Source organism: Fusarium pseudograminearum, chromosome 1, assembly GCF_000303195.2.
Source record: "Fusarium pseudograminearum CS3096 chromosome 1, whole genome shotgun sequence".
In the NCBI taxonomy this organism is placed as follows: Eukaryota; Fungi; Ascomycota; class Sordariomycetes; order Hypocreales; family Nectriaceae; genus Fusarium; species Fusarium pseudograminearum.
In genome coordinates this window covers 1,562,608-1,579,725 of record NC_031951.1, presented here as the reverse complement: position 1 = coordinate 1,579,725, position 17,118 = coordinate 1,562,608, and the positions used below count along the sequence as shown (strand labels likewise).

Sequence of the window (17,118 nt, the reverse complement as noted above, 5' to 3'; positions counted from 1 at the left end):
CGAGTTTGGTTTTCTGTACAACTCGTTTTCGTCTAACCCTTGTTAATCAGACTCTCAACGTGTACTTTGATCTGTAGTCTAAAATGCTCGTGATTTATAGTCTAATATGATTATGCTTTCGCTCCCTATTAACTGTTACCAAGTAATCAAGCAGGGTATCATAGGACGGCACTCCACCAAACTGCGGCGCATGAAGTAGTGAGGAGTTGGAGGTCTAAAGAATCACAATATTGGGCATCAGCGTGATTTACATACATGGTGGAGGAGCTGTCAGGATATTGGCCCTGTATTCACGCTGTCATGTCTTTGAATATGTAGGGTAAGCAGGCTTCTTGTCCACTGCCAAGGCCACGTGGATGAGATGATAAATGAAGGGTACTCGACATATCAAGGCTTGCATGTGAGGGTTGACTCACGGCATGATAGAGCGGGAGAGGCGCATGTCAGTGGGTTACACAGACTCTTGTACTTCTATATTCTTATCTCTGTCTCTATTCTCTGATTCAGTGTATACATAACTGCTCGACACAAGTCAAGCATTAGGTATATCAGTACAGGATCGACCGATGCATAGTTAGATAGTGTCGAGACTAAGCATGGTCAACCTCATTGCATCCACTCTTGTCCAATTTCGACTGGGCCTAGACTCCATTATCTTAGCTATGGTCAACCAATTGTAAAGCCACGAGATAGTTTGCGTGCGGAGAGCTGCGGGAGCTTTGGCCTTTTTTGTCCATGTCCTCACCGTTGAAGGAGAAAGTTTGGGGCATTATGTACAGTAAATGTAAGCTGGTTGGGGATGTTACCTCACCCGCGGGAAACAGAAATTTCTTCTTGTTGATTTCTTCTAGTAGGTTGTTGAACGAAAAAGAGGGATTTAATATTGAGCGGTTTGCTGTATTGGGTAAGGAAGTGGCAATTCAATGAGCGATATCATGATGAAAAGGTGGTGTACTTGGACCAAAACTAGCCATCCATTGCCATGATACCACATTTAGTTCCCGTCAAAAGGTTTTTTTTCTTTTTCTGACAGGGTGGTATGGAGCACAGAGTAGTTTTGCTTATGTTTCCATCTTTATTAGGAAAATCATACATGGGTTTCTGTAGTATCATATCGGCAAAGGACCGATCTCGAATTCAATCTTTTGCCCATCATCTCGACTAACTGAGTAGTTTACTGCTAATTATATACTGATTGTAGCGGCAAACGGGTCCCGGATCCTAGTTCATGGTTGGGTTGGGCCCGCTACAAGGAGAGAGAGAGAGATGAGATGGAGATGAGAGATCGCTAGTTCAAAGTGGTGAGTTGGTGGGGTTTTTAATTCCCGTCTACTAAGAATACTACGCATCAGAGACAGAGACACAGAGCAGAGAAATGAACAATTACGATAAAATCAATGTGCGAGATGGAATAATAACAAAAAGGAGAAACGAAGCATCTTCATCTCCTCCTTTAAAGCCACCGCCTACTCGCCTCATCTTGTCTACAGTACCCAGACAACGGGTACGAGTTACCAGCCTCCATTCCCCCCAACGGCCAATAGTCTCGCCTCGACAAAGCATGGGAGCTGAGCGAGCTGGATCTAGACGATCAATATCACCGAGTGTCTACGGTAAACAAACAGTGAAGGGGGTTGTCACCGCAACTTGGCTCATTGTCTCTGATATTTGGTACCGTACTGGCCAACAAAGAAAATGTACTGCATAATTGTTGATGCAGAAAGGACCTAGACAGGTTTACAGAAAATTAAAGTAAAAATAATAATAAGATTCAACGTCACTGTTACGATCTTCTCAGCAGAATCATGATGGAAAATAAAAGAGACAAAGTATTGTATCCTTCTCCAGACAAGTGTCCGACTTATTCTGTCCTTACAGGGAACAGCTCCGTCGCCACCCCCACCAAGAAGTTGCAATCCATGGGCCATGGCATGGGCAACAGCAGACGAGAGCTGCAAGCCAGGGCATTACCGCCCCGCATCTGCTCTCCCTCCCCTTTCCTACTACCGTATCTTTCCTTAACATACATACTTGCTCCTCCTCTTTCTTCTCTTCCTCTCCATCTTCATCTCTCTCTTCTCCATTCATCTTCCTCTCCATTGATTGCTTCCATATTGGTTCCCCTCCTACTAATAATCTTCCCCTCATACTCCCTTCACAATGGCCAATATTATCAAGAGCGCGCTGCCTACCCACCTCAAGCCTAACACCGGCGATGAGCAGGGCAACGAGCGTCGTCATGGCAAGACACGCAGTCACATGGTGAGTTCAGCACAGTCATTCACCCTCCTTTGGTGGTCTTGTGGAACAAGGCATTCGTTGGGAGCTCATGAGGGCGTGAATATGCATCATGCCATGATGTTGGTACTACCACCTACCTACGGTGAACCTGTGGCTGTTTCCAAAACTTAACAATGGCCTGCGACTGCCTCTGTGGTGATGTCGAAACCTAGCCATCACACAGACGCAGCTGCGGCTATGAACAAGCTTTGAATTCGTCAAATTCCATTGCATCAGACACAATGAACACAACGGCAACGCGCGCATATTCACCCCTCTCTCTCCCTTCGAGTCGATTTGGATGTTTCGAGGAGAATGGCAACTTCCCTTCCATCTCACAAAACCACAATCAAACAGAAAGATCACCGAGATTCGCGATCAATTCTGAAGCAGGCAATCGTATTTTTGCATTGTACTAATCCATCATGCACCAGGCTTTCGAGAACACCTCAACCAACGTCGCCGCCGCTCAGATGCGAAATGCTCTGACCAACCTCGCCGAGACTGTCAAGGACCCCGAGCAGAAGAAGGCAAGTTCAAGATCAGATGAATACTCTCTGGGACCATCCCAAGCTAACCAGATGTCTGCAGCTGTTCGAGACCGAGATGGACAACTTCTTCGCCCTGTTCCGACGATACTTGAACGACAAGGCGAAGGGTAACGCAGTGTATGCTCACCCCCTCCCTCCGAACAGTTATATTTAAACCCGACAGTTGCTGATAATTGTGTAGAGACTGGGATCGCATTGCCCCTCCCGCCCAGGGCCAGGTCGTCGACTACGATGACCTTGCCAACACCGAGTCTGTCCAGTTCCTCAACAAGCTCGCCGTTCTCAAGCTCAACGGTGGCCTGGGAACCTCTATGGGTTGCGTCGGTCCCAAGTCCGTTATCGAGGTCCGTGATGGCATGTCCTTCCTCGACCTTTCCGTGCGACAGATCGAGTACCTCAACCGCACATACGATGTCAACGTCCCTTTCATCCTCATGAACTCTTTCAACACAAACGACGACACCGCTGCCATCATTAAGAAGTACGAGGGCCACAACGTCGATATCCTTACCTTCAATCAGTCCCGATACCCCCGAGTCTACAAGGACTCTCTCCTCCCTGTCCCCAAGGACAACGACTCTCCCATCAACGAGTGGTACCCCCCTGGTCACGGTGATGTTTTCGAGTCTCTCTACAACTCTGGCATTCTCGACAAGCTCCTCGAGCGAGGTATCGAGATCGTCTTCCTGTCCAACGTCGACAACTTGGGCGCTGTTGTCGATCTCCGCATCCTCCAGCACATGATGGAGACCGACTCCGAGTACATCATGGAGTTGACCAACAAGACCAAGGCCGATGTCAAGGGTGGTACCATTATTGACTACGAAGGCTCCGTTCGCCTGCTTGAAATCGCCCAGGTTCCCAAGGAGCATGTCAATGAGTTCAAGTCCATCAAGAAGTTCAAGTACTTCAACACCAACAATATCTGGCTCAACCTCAAGGCTATTAAGCGTGTCGTGGAGAATGATGAGCTTGAGATGGAGATTATCCCCAACGGCAAGACTATCCCCGGTGACAAGAAGGGAGAGTCCGACATCTCCATCGTTCAGCTCGAGACCGCTGTCGGTGCTGCCATTCGTCACTTCAACAACGCCCACGGTGTCAACGTTCCCCGTCGACGATTCTTGCCAGTCAAGACTTGCTCTGACCTCATGCTTGTCAAGTCTGATCTCTACACATTGAAGCACGGTCAGCTTCAAATGAGCGCCGCCCGCTTCGGTGACGCCCCCTTGATCAAGCTCGGTGGTGACTTCAAGAAGGTCTCAGATTTCCAGAAGCGAATCCCCTCCATCCCCAAGGTGTTGGAGCTGGACCACCTCACCATCACTGGTGCCGTCAACCTCGGCCGTGGTGTGACGCTCAAGGGCACTGTCATCATCGTTGCTACAGAGGGTAGCACCATCGACGTCCCACCTGGATCTATCCTTGAGAACGTTGTCGTGCAGGGTAGCTTGCGTCTGCTTGAGCATTAAAGTGGGAACATATTGGAATTTGTGCGCTCATGTCGCGTGTTGGTTCTCGGGTTCCTCTTGTCAAGGCCTTTTGGAGTGGATAGGATAAGATGGCGATACATTGGCAGGCATTTTAGCAAATCCTTAGGGAAAAGGATATTTGTGCTATGGCATGGAGGAGTGTCTCCACGTCAGGTGTGGTTCAAGGGAGTTGAATTCTAGCGTCGACTTCTACGCTTGGGAACTTTGAAGGATACACTTTGAGTATGTACGTACTTGGCAAAACAGCAATAGCTCGCTACCTACACGTAGGTGCAGAGCACATTTTAATTGAAAAAAGGCAATGACAATTTCTGGAAATGAAGAGTTTAATGGAAAAATGCACCGTTCCGTGCCAAAGAAAGACTCATGTGTGACTAAACAAACAAATCAACGCCAGCGCCAACCCGCAAACGTTAGCACCGGCTATTAAACAATTAATTTTAACTTTTCTTCTTCTTCGTTAGTGGTATTTCTCTGTCAAAGGACTGAGTTGACGCGACCCAATGGCCACATGCTTTAACCTCAGTTTGGTCCAGATCTTAACCTTAAATATCTTGTAGGTAGGCATTTACAGTTCACCAGCCTTCGCTGGTCCAACCTTCCCAAGGTCCAGGCAGGACAAACGCCATTGTTCAACGGGCGCACATCATGATAGTGTTGACAGAGAGAAACATTGAGGCGTCTACTTCTCCAAGCGTGAGTGAGATAGATCGATCGCATCGCACTATGATCTTCGAGTGGCCGGGTGGCTGCTAGCTGCGAGTTGGTTACGGTCGCGGTCGGATAACAGGGTCAAAACGACAGTTTGTTTGAGAAATGAGACGTCGCTAGGGCGAATGCTCACAGGCTGGTCTGTGAACATTCTGGGGGAGGAGGCTGGAAAAGACCCTGCGCAAACGCCAAAGAGTATTTTGACTTTTGTATGAGTTTGAACTGATCATGGTCGACAGCCGAGATGGAAGCGCTTGTCACGGAAAGCAAACTTACTTGTTCCGTGGTTAGTGAAATCAAAGGACTTGGATCGGCGCTCATGACGTTCCATCAAAATGAGGCATTTCATTTCCTGCGATCTTCAATGCCGAACCGGGGTTGCTGATAGCTTCGAACGCACTTTGCACTAAAAGACGTTGCCCATCTCCGCAAAGTTTGGATCCTACCCTGAAGAAAGAAGCCAAGCTTCGGGGGCGACGATGCTTTCTGGAAGGACGAAAAGATATTTTCAGCACGCTTGGTTTTCTTGCCGAATGCCCAGCCGGAGAGTCAACGTCTAGAAGAGTCGAAAGGAAATTATGATATAAAATAAGGGATATCAAAGATAGCCCATCATGGTATCGTGAAGGCTTGGCTAATAATGGCGGCCTCTATCAGCCAAGGCTGTGGCTATCATGAGGATGCTCGAAAAAGGTATAGTCCGGAGAGGGTGGCCCCGTAGTTCGACGGAACCAATCCAGCCAGCCAGCAGCAATGCAGGCTTTCATATTGTGTGTGGGGTGCTAGTGATGTTGGTTAATGCGATGTCCGGATTGGCCTGGACTGGCCTGCATGGTCCTGAGCGTGGGCAATGCCAAAAGTTGGGGACCCCAGCCTGATATCGTTTGGCCGGTGCAATGCCTGCATTCGATGCTTCCATGACCAGGAAGTGTTGCAAACCCCAGAAGGTTCAACATTCGTGCATCGTCCAAGTGCCTTTGCGTGATTCACTTACACCGCACTTACACCGCACGTACTCTGTCGGTTGACCAGTATGTTTCTAAAGATTGTTAGCTCGAGGAAAGAAGAGACAATGAGCCGAGAAATAAGGTTATGTCTCAGCATGGAACGGTTGCGCATTCGCCCTCCGTTCTCGGATTTGTTGTTAAGGGAATCTCTGTGACTTTTCTAACCGATTTTCAAGCCACAAAGACAACGTCAACAACAAACACACCGATTTAGAAACTGGTGCGGCAGTCAACGAGCCATATTGGTTCACGATGCTGTTGCAGAAGGCTGGAGAGTACGCTATATCATCAGCAAGGCTGCGCCATGGGGATTGGGTTGGTGAAAAGAATGCATGGTACGAATGCTCTTGCGTAGTCCTTTCTCGAGGCTCGGAAGCTATGCCAAGTTGTGTGGAATGTGTTGCAGTGCATGTCTCTTTACTTACTTGAAAGATTGAACCAAAATGCGAGAGCAAACGATGATGATGTCGTCAGCCATAGCTTTGCCTTGCTGCGTTACATTGTAATTGTTTGCCAATGCTGTCACGGCATGCAGTCATCAGGCAGTGAAAGCCTTGCATGAGTGGCCATGTATGTTTGTTGTCTTTATTGCCCAACGTTCAGCTACAGCAACGTACATATGGCGTGCGCCATCAGCGGGCAATGATTCACACTAATTTGCGCTGGACGCACTTTCGGTAAAGACTATCGAAGGATGATGCGCCGTAGGCACCTGAGATGGCAGTCTCGGGTCGTTGTAGCCAGTAGCGGGGAGTTGAATTCGACATAGCCAATGCCGAGAACGCCCTAATTCATCAATGTTTCCAAGAAAATTTGCAAGAGTCATTACTGAACAAGAATCTCAAGTGCTTACATGGAAAAGACAACGATTGAAGCTGGCTATTGGAACTATTGACAAGCCAAGGGGGGCAATGTCATTAAAGTGGTGCCCGATAAGGAAAGGTGAGTCTGCCAGGGGGTGAGTCCAGGTTTCCAATAGCGGCAAGCATCCAGACCGCCGTGGGGAGGAGAGGATCGATAATTGCAGCAGCCGACATGCTGAAATTTCCCGGTTGTTGAGAACCGTTGGCCACAGCCCGCAAGGGTCTTGATATCCGCTATCATCAATCCTCCTATCATATTGTAGCCTGCTCTATAGGTTGAGTGTAAGGATTAAACGTATTGCTCGCATGCGACGACATCATAATAGAGAAGGATGAACACTGGTCATGTCTTGTTAGCTAGAGCAAATTTTTATCTGTTACATGAGATGCAGCTTGTGACAAGACATAGGCCGACTTGTAAAGGCAATGCATAGCAGAACAAAGACACGACTATTTTGCTGGATCGCATTGCATCGGGGAGGCTTACGACAGCTTGTCTAGGATGTCAACCTAAAATCATGGCGGCTATCGCTACTCACTGGGTACAGTAGGGTAGGCGAAGGTGTGCCAGAAAACTTGACTAATTGCTTGGGGCGCGAAAAATACTAAGACACTAAATAGGCGTGAGCTGGTGTAAACTGGGCATGCAATTTCGTCGACGAATCTCTTCACATCCTAGTTTTTGGATACCCAAAGGAAAGGTAGGGAAACTGGCCTGACCTTGCCCCAGAAAATAGGTGCACCACCTCCGGTGCGCACCGGAGCAGCGCGCCGTGACCACTTACCGGACTAAGGCAAGGCTGACAAACCCTTGACCAGCACGGGGATGCGGTGGGATTGATTGAACAGAGAGATACGCTTTGATCAACGCTCGACTCATGACCAAACGGACTGGAATCTCCCTGTTGGGAGATGTGCAATATTAACGTCAGAAGGTATCCGCTGATAGCGAGGAATTGCAGGTATATGTGCCCAGGTTGAGAGGTACATAATTGCAGTCGGGGGGGCAAGGCAGTCAAATTGTGATGGATCGAGGCCGCATATCACTAGCGATGCTTAATGGGCGCGTGCCCGCTTTGGCTGTCAGGCACAGCGCTCCAACAGGTTGTAAGTTGGTCCTGCAGGTGGAGCTGGAGCATCCTTGGAGGAGCGAGCATTGAACTGCGAAGTGATGAGAGCGCCACAAAGGGCATAGCGATGGCACGCTCTGAACGCTACGCCTGCATGGCTAATTTCCTCAGCAGGGATCTGACATGATCCGTTCTGGTTCGGGCATTGCAAAGCCGTGGCTGGCCTGCCAGTGGATGGAATGTGATGATGTAGCGAAATGGGCCAAGCAATCAAGGCATGGGTTTAGGGAAGAAGGAGATGGGATCACTGAAACCAAGCAAGATTATTGGCAGCAAGCTCTGAGCAGACCCCACTTGTGGGTGAAGAGCACAGGGACCATGGTCAAGTGCAAAGAATCTGAAGCGAAGGGGGAAAGGAAGGAACTAAAGGAAAGGAGAAGGAGAAGGAGCACAATACACACAACAAAGCGCAGAGTAAGTGCCTCAGCAAGTACCTACAGCTTTTTTCTGTAGGGGATAATGGATTAGGGATGCTACGCCTCGGTCGTGCCTCACACCTCTTTCTTGGCCTTCCATCACACCCCCCTTCCCTTCCCATTAGCCTCCACATCCATTGACCTGGTCTAGATACTACCTACTGCCCAGGATCCAAGGTCTCGTGGGATTGATTAGGTTGGTATCCGTAGGATAGAGTAGCGTAGCGTTTGATTCACAGAACATCCTATCCCCTTTATTGTTGTTAGTATTGCCATTCTATTGTCACTAGCTCTCAGTTCCCTTTATTATAATAAGCCTCCCTCCGTCTGCTCAATCCCCTTCCTTTTCTCTCTTCTCTATCAACGCAGTCTACCTCTAGTCAATCGCTACCTCGTTGTGCCTCTTACCTACCTTAATGTAAGTTGAATACTACCCTCGGTCTTTCCCTTGCAAGGCACCATCCGCATCCGCATACAATCACACTCCCGGTTTCCTTCTATGGCGTTGGAATATGACGCGGGCTTTGGCACTGGCAGCAGCCGTCGATATCACCAACTAGGGCCGCTGGCACCTGCCGACACTGACAGTCAACCGACAGCCCAAGCAGGTGCTAGTGATTCACTTGGAAATGTCTGCCTGGTCCTGGTCCGCGAATTGTCTATATCATAACAACTCGCGCTCTTAAACCCCTCGCATACTACATCATCCAACGCACGCACTATTGCTCATAGCTTCACTACTCTTCACGCTTTATCGAAATATCACAAAGCAAAGCATCCACTAACCTGACTGATAGTAATAACTCAGTCATTCTTTCAATCCCACAAACCCAACCAACCTTCAAAATGAAGTACACTATCGCTACCATCGCTGCCTTCGCCACCATGGCCCTGGCCAAGCCTGCTTTCCTCAACACTGATTTCGCTCTCACTGAGGGCAAGCCTTACACCATCCGCTACTCTGGATGTGACTCTGGTTGCACCATCATCCTCCAGAACGGAGAGTCTACCGACCTCAATGACTACAAGACCTTGACCAGTATGTCTCAAACTAATCTTGGCTGCTCTTTGATCATCATACTAACCAACACACCAGGCGGCGCCAAGGGTGACTCTTTCACCTTCACTCCTTCTCAGCTCCCCTCGGACACCTACAACTTCAAGATCACCGACTCTGCTGGTGACATCAACTACAGCGCTCAGTTCACCTACGAGGGTTCTTACGACGCTCCCTCCGTCACCTCTGCTACCAAGTCCGCTGTTGAGACCACCGCTGCCCAGACCACCGAGCAGGCTACCACTCTCGCCAGTGTCACCAAGCCTGTCGAGGAGGCCACCACTGCTAAGCCCATCATTCCCACTCACGTCCCCATTCCCCCCAAGAACGCCACCACTCCTATTGCTACCCCCACCAAGACCGGCGGTGCTGGCCAGACTGGTGTCCCTGAGGTTCCCGTCAGCGGTGCTACCCGCATGACCTCTTCCCTGGCTCTCATTGCCGGTGCCGCCATGGCCATGGTTTACCTCAACTAAGTTATGGACATGATTTTTCTGCACGAATACGCGGGATGAGAAAGAGCGGTTTGATGAGATTCAAGTTTTCGGTGTATAATTCTACTTTAATGATGGCCTTTGTTTATTCGTTTCCGGTTACCCCACGAGGCGTCACGGCCGGCTGTATCCTATGATGAAGCCCGCGTTGGCTTATCAGGGAGGAACGAGAGCCAGAGCCAGGTATTTAGAAATCAATTAGACTCAAAGTTGGTCTGCCTTTTTACAACTATTCGTTTCCTATTGCTGTGATGTATCAATGTTGAAATCTGTCTGGCTTTTACATCCTACATGGTTGTTAACATTGAGATGCGGGACAGGCGTTATGGGCTTCTTCCTATTGATGGGATTTGAGTTTGTCTCCATTGTAGAAGCTTCTCACTCCCTTGAATCAAAGCTTCTGATGTCATGGGTTGGTTGGTTTTTTATTACTGTGGAGAAGAAGTAGGTTTGCTATCCTGCTCCATCTCTCTTTTACTCTGTCAGTCAAATCTGACTCCGTTGTTGAATTTGCTTCTGCTTTCCACTTCCTTATGCAGGTTCCCGGTCTGATCTGCCTGCCAACCCATGCATCTACGGCCCAATTGCAGTTTCAGAATCATCATCCCAACGGCTCGACTACTGCAAACTGACCCCTTGGCCGGGCGGGTAATCCTGCAATCCTTCAACCCTCGCGTGCCTGGTAGGGATTATTCCCTGCTATAGCAAGTGTATGATATCAGTGGACATTTCTTCATTCGGCATCCAAGAAAAAAGAATTGCCGCATTTTATGGTTCCGGATCTCGCTTGCTCCGTTTAACACCGAGATTTCCTTATATGCTACCTCCCTCTTCGGGACATTCCACCTGATCTTTTATGCGATCTTCATTAGTTATCTAGGTATCCTGGTAAGCAAACAGTCGATCCATCACCGCCTTTGCGGTTGGTACAGATACATACACAAGACCTCGAGGTATTTGACCGAAAAACTTGTCGCACGCCGGTAATTAAATTATCGGTTTCAAGCCTTGAACGACTAACTCCAGACGCGTGTACTTGAGACACAGGATCCGCCAAACCCACGATGCATGCAGTGTCTTGAGGTTTAATTAATTACCACTGCGACTCTGTACCCTGCACAGCACAGCAAACAGGTTTCGATTGTCAATGCTGATCGCTTCCTTGCCCGTTTTATTAACGGGTTTGTGTTACATTTCATGGGCATCAATTCGCGTGGGGAAAGGGAGAATACATGGTCAAGTTTTGCATTATCTCTTCTCCTTGTCTTCCGGTGTGACCGATCTCATCTGATATGTACACAATAGCAAAGCAAAGCAAAGCAAAACAAACAAGCAAGTGATCTGATGCAAGGCCCCTTGCGCCAGCAAACATTCCTGTTTCTTTGTGTGGGTGTGGCTGTGTCTGCTTCTGTCTCCGCCATGTCTTTGACCTGTTGATGTTTTGAAACGAACGACTATCCCAATAACGCCCCGTTTTGCATTTGCTTTTTCCAAGACAAAGATAAAGTTACATATAACTAATACGAAAAAGGCACGAGCGGGGAAGAAAGAAACATTTGTACCGCCCAAGCTTCCATCATCCTACATAAGACCAGACGAAAGAAAGAGAAGAAAAAAAAAACAGAGGGGAAGAGGAAACGGAAAAAATACTGTAGATGAAACGCGCGACCACCCGTTGGACGGCAAAAGGACGAGACGAGATGAAATGAAGAAGTGGAAACCAACGAAATTCCTTGATCCTGTTTGTCTCAAGGTAATACAGTCAGATTCTAGCGACAAAGGCAAGGGAGGGACACAAAGATAAAACAAAGTCTGGGAATACAAGATTATCACTGTCGCGGAGTCATCCGCTTCTTCTTGGCAAGTAATGGACTCGTCGCGATGTCAGCCCACGCTCCGATGCCGCATAGTCCTTGATCATCTTGGAAGACAAAGGCGTATCTGTAGTTGAACAAGGAATCGACGCCGGTGGAGATGTCAGAAGCACGGCCGACCACGTGCGAGACGGGACTGGGAGTGGTCATGGAGGAGTCTGAAGACCGGGGTTCCTGGACTTGGAGATCGGCTGCCGGGGCTGAGGCCGGAGTGGGACATCTTGTCTCGGAGGTGGAGACGACCGACGACGACCCGATGGTTGCTGTTGTCCAGCCCGTGACGGAGAAGAAGTCGGCATCAGAACGGACAGTAGTGTTCTCGAGCATCAAGGACTCATAACTGGGAGGACCATAGTGCTGAGGTGGCTGGACGTCATCATCCACATCCATATCATCAGGGGCGTCAGAGTCGACAACATACGAGTCATAAGGTGAAAAGTCAGGATCATGTGTAAAGACAGACGAGGCAAGGGATATCGAGGATTCAGAGCTGTTTTCGTGACTATCGAAGACGTCCATTTTGAAACAAAGCCGGATGTTGTTTCAGTTTAGGAAAAATGAGTCAGGCCCCCGCGAATCGTCGTTGATATATATGGAGAGGATGTAGTGCAAGGTTGCTCTGCGTATGAGCAATGCGTGACCGTAGTGTGTGATACAAGAACGACAATTAGATGTGATAGTTTGATCAAGCTGAAGTGTTGGACAGGAACTTCTTTGAAACTGGATTGCAGTGAAGAGAGATCGACCCGAGGAGGTGGGTGAGGCCAGGCCTTTTGAACTCACGAATGAACCGTCATCGCATCAGATCTGGCCTGTACGCAAACTCCCACGATTCGTCAATCGCACCCAAGAAGCCACGCTGATTGATGCGCTGACGTCTCCCATTGCCTGTAGTATGATGAGACAGTCTCGACCCGACAGCCCTATGTAATTAATACGCGGAGAATCAGTCTTATCGTGAAAGGGCCGCATGCATACTACCTACCTGTTAACTGTACCTGCACTTGCACTGACTACCTGTGGGTAGCAGAAAAGTTAGCCTCTTGAGTCTTAGTATACAAAAATAAACAGCCTGAAGAGCGTGGTATAAGTAGCATAAGCTGACCTACTAATTTCGTCTCTTGTGTTTCCAGCGGCCAGTTTTTCTGGTACCCCAAGGAGCGACGACTGACTACTATGAGTCTCGATGTCGTTGTGTTCAACAAGTGGTGTCATCATCGCATGGCATAACTCCCTCTAACCCGTTTGGAATTAGACAAGAGTTCACGATTACCTGTCAGAAGCTAATCGCCTCACTTTCCTTTGACGCCCAGTTTGATAGATGGAGGTCTATTTTGGGAAAAAAGAAGGGAGGGGAGCTAATGATGGGAAAGCCAAGTCTCGTGACCGTCGGGATATGTGCATCGCCCTCGGAGTGCAACGGTTCAAGAACACCCATACATCCAGCACAATATAACCATGGAGGTAGTTGAGAGAACGAGGAATGCCTACTAACATATTGATTGTAATGATTCGGCGGTTTCGTCAAGACTTGACCGTGTCGACGGGACAGTAGTGCCTTCCATTAATTGGCTGTGACCTGCGAAATCTGCTATCTATCAACATCGATCCTTCCCAAGCGCCTGTATTCACCTCTCACCCGGGTACTAAGGTACTTCCACTTCAACAGAACTTAATCTCCTCATATGCACATATACTACCAGTTGCAGGCCTAAAACATAAGTCTCATTCATCCCGCCCAGCAGCAATTCGACAATATGAACCCGAACCCCTCCAATAGTCAAGATCTCAAGTGCAGCTTTATCTGGATTCTTGACCAGAAAAGAAAATTGGACAGGATCACACACTCCACTTCTGACGGACCAGCCCTGGGAAAGCACAAGGCTTTCCGTCATCGTGTCCTCTACTCCAAGGCTCTTTATGATAAACCAACGTGGTGGAGTTTTTCGTCTGATGAGACGATGGGAAACGAGGCACAATGGCTTGAGGTGGGCTATGCCCTGGGTCAACTCAATACCGTTGTTGAAGCAGAGTCCGAGATCGTCGGAAGAGAGAATGTTATCCTCGTGGGAATTGAGGAAGGCTGTGCCGTCGGTCTGATGTATCTGATGGAGGCATGTGAACCTCTGGGTGCCTTTTGCGGATGCAGACTACGCATACCCTTACGAAGCGACATCTCGTTCATCGGAGAATTTGGTAGATGTCCACAAGATGCTATCCAATCCTGCCAGATGTAGGACTCGACCCAAGATTTGGAAGCTGAAGAATCAAATACATATACGACCACTGGAGAACCAGAAACACCTATGACCACCGCACATTCTCCGGAACCCGTATCTGCCAGTTCTCAGTCGGGCTCTGTGAACAACCTATTTGACAACGTTCCGGCCGAAGTGCCCGATCAGTCACCAATAGCCAAGCTTGCCCGGCTTGGATTATTCCTTCGCCGTTTGCAGCAGAAACCAGACTACTGCACTCTGGATTTTTGTGCTAAAACGGCCATCAACACACCGGTATTCCTGACGCGAACCCCATAGTATACTAATGAACAAGGCGTATACGAGTGTATTCAAGATCTGGGCTTCGCGGTCCATCTCAACGACATCGTGGGCAAGCAGAATGACTTCGCGACGTTGACAGATTCAGTCAAATTTCTTATCGACGGTATGGTTGCCAACAAACTTGGACCTTGGAGTGATACAGTTCCATAAGCGTGACCAGACGCTTTCCTTGTCTTGGGTTTTTGAGTGAGGGGGCACGTCAAACATTGCATGAGGCAGTAATTTGAAGCATGGGTTCTTGAAACAACAGGAATAGACGTGGTGATGTTTCTTTGAAATACATCAAACCTTCATCTTAATGCGCACGCAACAAGAAATGCAATAGAATGAGAAAAACAAACAGAACAAATGAATAAAAGGGCTAATGTTTATCGATGCTTCCGTGCCTCCCTGCGCCTTTGAAGTAAACAGTATTCAACTTGCACCGACATCAGTGCCAAACCGGCCATTACGCTCCCTCCCTTCAGCCTCCATACTGGCTGCCATGCTCCCCTTCCGTCTCAGTCCAGGAGCCTTGAACTTTCTCACCACTTGGTAAGACCTGTCGAGCTCGTTCTCGACGGCACACCTAATTCGCAGGGCAGCCACGGCAGGCCACACGCTTCGTTCGCCCCTCAGAACCCAGTAGTTGAGGGTTTCCCGAGTCGGTGTTTCCAACAATCTCACAAAGTCTCCGGCTGTCACTTCCGGCACAAGAACCATGGAGGCCGCTGGTACCTGCTCATCGACTAAAAAGCGACGGATACCTGTTGGTAGGAGGTTGAGCGTATCCAGTTGGCTGAGGCGGTGTCGTATCTCCAATCCGACCATGCGGACCAGAAAAGCAGAGACTTGTGTGGTTTTGCTCCGCGACTCTACCAGGGATGGCCCATGCATATCGGACTGGATAAAGGGGATGAGGTATGGCCGGGCTTGGCTGACGATAAAGTGGTTGACGTTGAAAAGTTCAGCGATGCGCCTCAAGGGCGAGTCTCGGTCCGAGTACGATGTGTGTGTCCAGTGTCGAAAGTCGATAGTAGTGGCGGGTTCCCAAGGTACGATGTTGCCGTGAGCGTCTTTACAGAGCATTGTTGTCTTGCGGTGGCCATAGAGCGAAGGCGATGAAGCATTCGACGCCACAGCAGCTGTCCAGATCAACTAGCACGAATCAGCAAGTCATAAGCATCACAGACAAACATAAAAAACGTACCACATTAGGCGCGGTGAGATAGTTGAGTAGCGTCGGTACACCTCCTTGACCCTCTGTCGCAACCGTAATGTTCAACACCCTCTTGCTTCGATTGTAGGCTTCCTCGAAGGTGAGATCGCCGACGTTGGCTCTTACACACTCCTCCAACACAGTCACGTCAAGGAAGTAACCTTCCTTGGAGAAGCGTCTAATTCTCCGTAGTAAAGTCGCCCACCGTGACTGGAAAGCTCGAAATGTCGAGAGTTCGCCATTCTCAGTTCCAACCTTTGGCGCAAAGGCTGAGAGGTCGATACCGTCGCCGCTCAAGACAGCTGGGAGCTCTTCTTCTGTGTGGATTGCGACCAAAGCTGCGATCAAGGCGCCTGTAGCTGTACCGGTGATGATGCGAGGAAGCAAACCGCGTAAGAAGAGAGCCTTTACAACGCCTAAATGACACATGCCAAATATGGCACCGCCTTGAAGAACGAGGGTGCTTCTTCCGAAAGCCTGCCGCGTGTCGTGTATACAATCCAGCTTCATCTGTGTCGTCAGAGACGGCCCATGGCCATGTACGGCGGACGGCGTCGTGGGGAGGGCACGGATATCCTCCACTGCTTCGGCAATCTGGGTTATGTACTCTTCTATAAGATACTTGGTGCCAGCAAAGGATCGGTTGTAGAGCTTGGGTGAGGTGATGTTTCCTAGATTCCGAACAAGACCGGATCTTAATAAATTGACGAGCTGTTGAAAGTTGGCGTCTTCCCGTGCGGTCGCAAGGGAGTCCAGGCGTTCCGCAATAAGTCTCCAGTCATAGTATTTAGAAGCTGGGTTATTCCTCCTGTGGCCGTGTTAGTGAGAGCTTCCCCAATGGCCAGAGCTATACGTGCCATAAATCAAGACCAAGGAGGTTATCAAGATGCAGTGCGGCTTCCTCCCAGTCCTCAAAGACCTCTGCTGTCCTCAAGAGATCCAGCCATAGTTCAACAGGGCTTTTGCGCGTATACCAGGTTCGAAGCTTCTGCAGGGACATGATTAGTTAGAAACGATGAACCTCGGATCGCGCGCCATGGTTGGAAAGGAGAGATGGGTTGGTTACCCTCTGCCAGAAGCTGGCCACGTCCACAACGACACCCCATACGGTGACTACCACCCCCATTATCGCGTTACCGAGGGCCGATCACAAGCACAAGCACCATTTGCAAGAGATTGGATCAGGTCTGCGGTTGTGAACGCGAGGACGGGATTACGCGTGGCCGAATGTACCTTGTACTAGACGAGCAACATTGACTATATATACGGAGCTCAGGACCGGCGAAACGAGTCTTATAGGCGTTTAGAACAGATGAAAGATTGTTTATAGGATAAATATGTAAGGCAGGTTGGTGTTGTTGGGTTCCGTGGAGCTCCCCTCAACGAAAGTACGGTACCTTGTTCACCTACATTTAGTACGCTAAATCGGCATGTGATTGCCAATGAGATCACCAAAGAGTCTTAGACAGCCACACTCACACTC

At 49.0% G+C, this 17,118-nt stretch overlaps 5 protein-coding genes across 5 annotated transcripts, besides 3 other annotated features; 3 read left to right on the top strand and 2 right to left on the bottom strand.

Annotated features, from left to right (window-relative positions):
• Positions 1-2,034: 2,034 nt before the first annotated feature.
• Positions 2,035-2,098: a repeat region.
• A 62-nt stretch (positions 2,099-2,160) lies between these two features.
• Positions 2,161-4,303, top strand: FPSE_04429 (uncharacterized protein; the record flags this gene model as incomplete). The annotated part of the gene is made up of 3 exons (XM_009257547.1): positions 2,161-2,262; positions 2,715-2,938; positions 3,013-4,303. 3 exons carry the CDS (start codon positions 2,161-2,163, stop codon positions 4,301-4,303), a joined length of 1,617 nt encoding a protein of 538 aa, XP_009255822.1.
• Positions 4,304-8,379: 4,076 nt separating this feature from the next.
• Positions 8,380-8,424: a repeat region.
• Positions 8,425-9,297: 873 nt separating this feature from the next.
• Positions 9,298-9,984, top strand: FEM1 (the record flags this gene model as incomplete). The annotated part of the gene is made up of 2 exons (XM_009257546.1): positions 9,298-9,490; positions 9,548-9,984. The coding sequence occupies 2 exons, from the start codon at positions 9,298-9,300 to the stop codon at positions 9,982-9,984; spliced, it is 630 nt and encodes a 209-aa protein (XP_009255821.1).
• A 1,321-nt stretch (positions 9,985-11,305) lies between these two features.
• Positions 11,306-11,331: a microsatellite.
• Positions 11,332-11,831: 500 nt separating this feature from the next.
• Positions 11,832-12,395, bottom strand: FPSE_04427 (uncharacterized protein; the record flags this gene model as incomplete). Its single annotated transcript, XM_009257545.1, has 1 exon — positions 11,832-12,395. The coding sequence occupies one exon, from the start codon at positions 12,393-12,395 to the stop codon at positions 11,832-11,834; it is 564 nt and encodes a 187-aa protein (XP_009255820.1).
• Positions 12,396-13,633: 1,238 nt separating this feature from the next.
• Positions 13,634-14,113, top strand: FPSE_04426 (uncharacterized protein; the record flags this gene model as incomplete). Its single annotated transcript, XM_009257544.1, has 1 exon — positions 13,634-14,113. The coding sequence occupies one exon, from the start codon at positions 13,634-13,636 to the stop codon at positions 14,111-14,113; it is 480 nt and encodes a 159-aa protein (XP_009255819.1).
• Positions 14,114-14,851: 738 nt separating this feature from the next.
• On the bottom strand, positions 14,852-16,635 carry TGL3 (the record flags this gene model as incomplete). Its single annotated transcript, XM_009257543.1, has 3 exons — positions 14,852-15,574; positions 15,627-16,443; positions 16,610-16,635. 3 exons carry the CDS (start codon positions 16,633-16,635, stop codon positions 14,852-14,854), a joined length of 1,566 nt encoding a protein of 521 aa, XP_009255818.1.
• Positions 16,636-17,118: the final 483 nt, after the last annotated feature.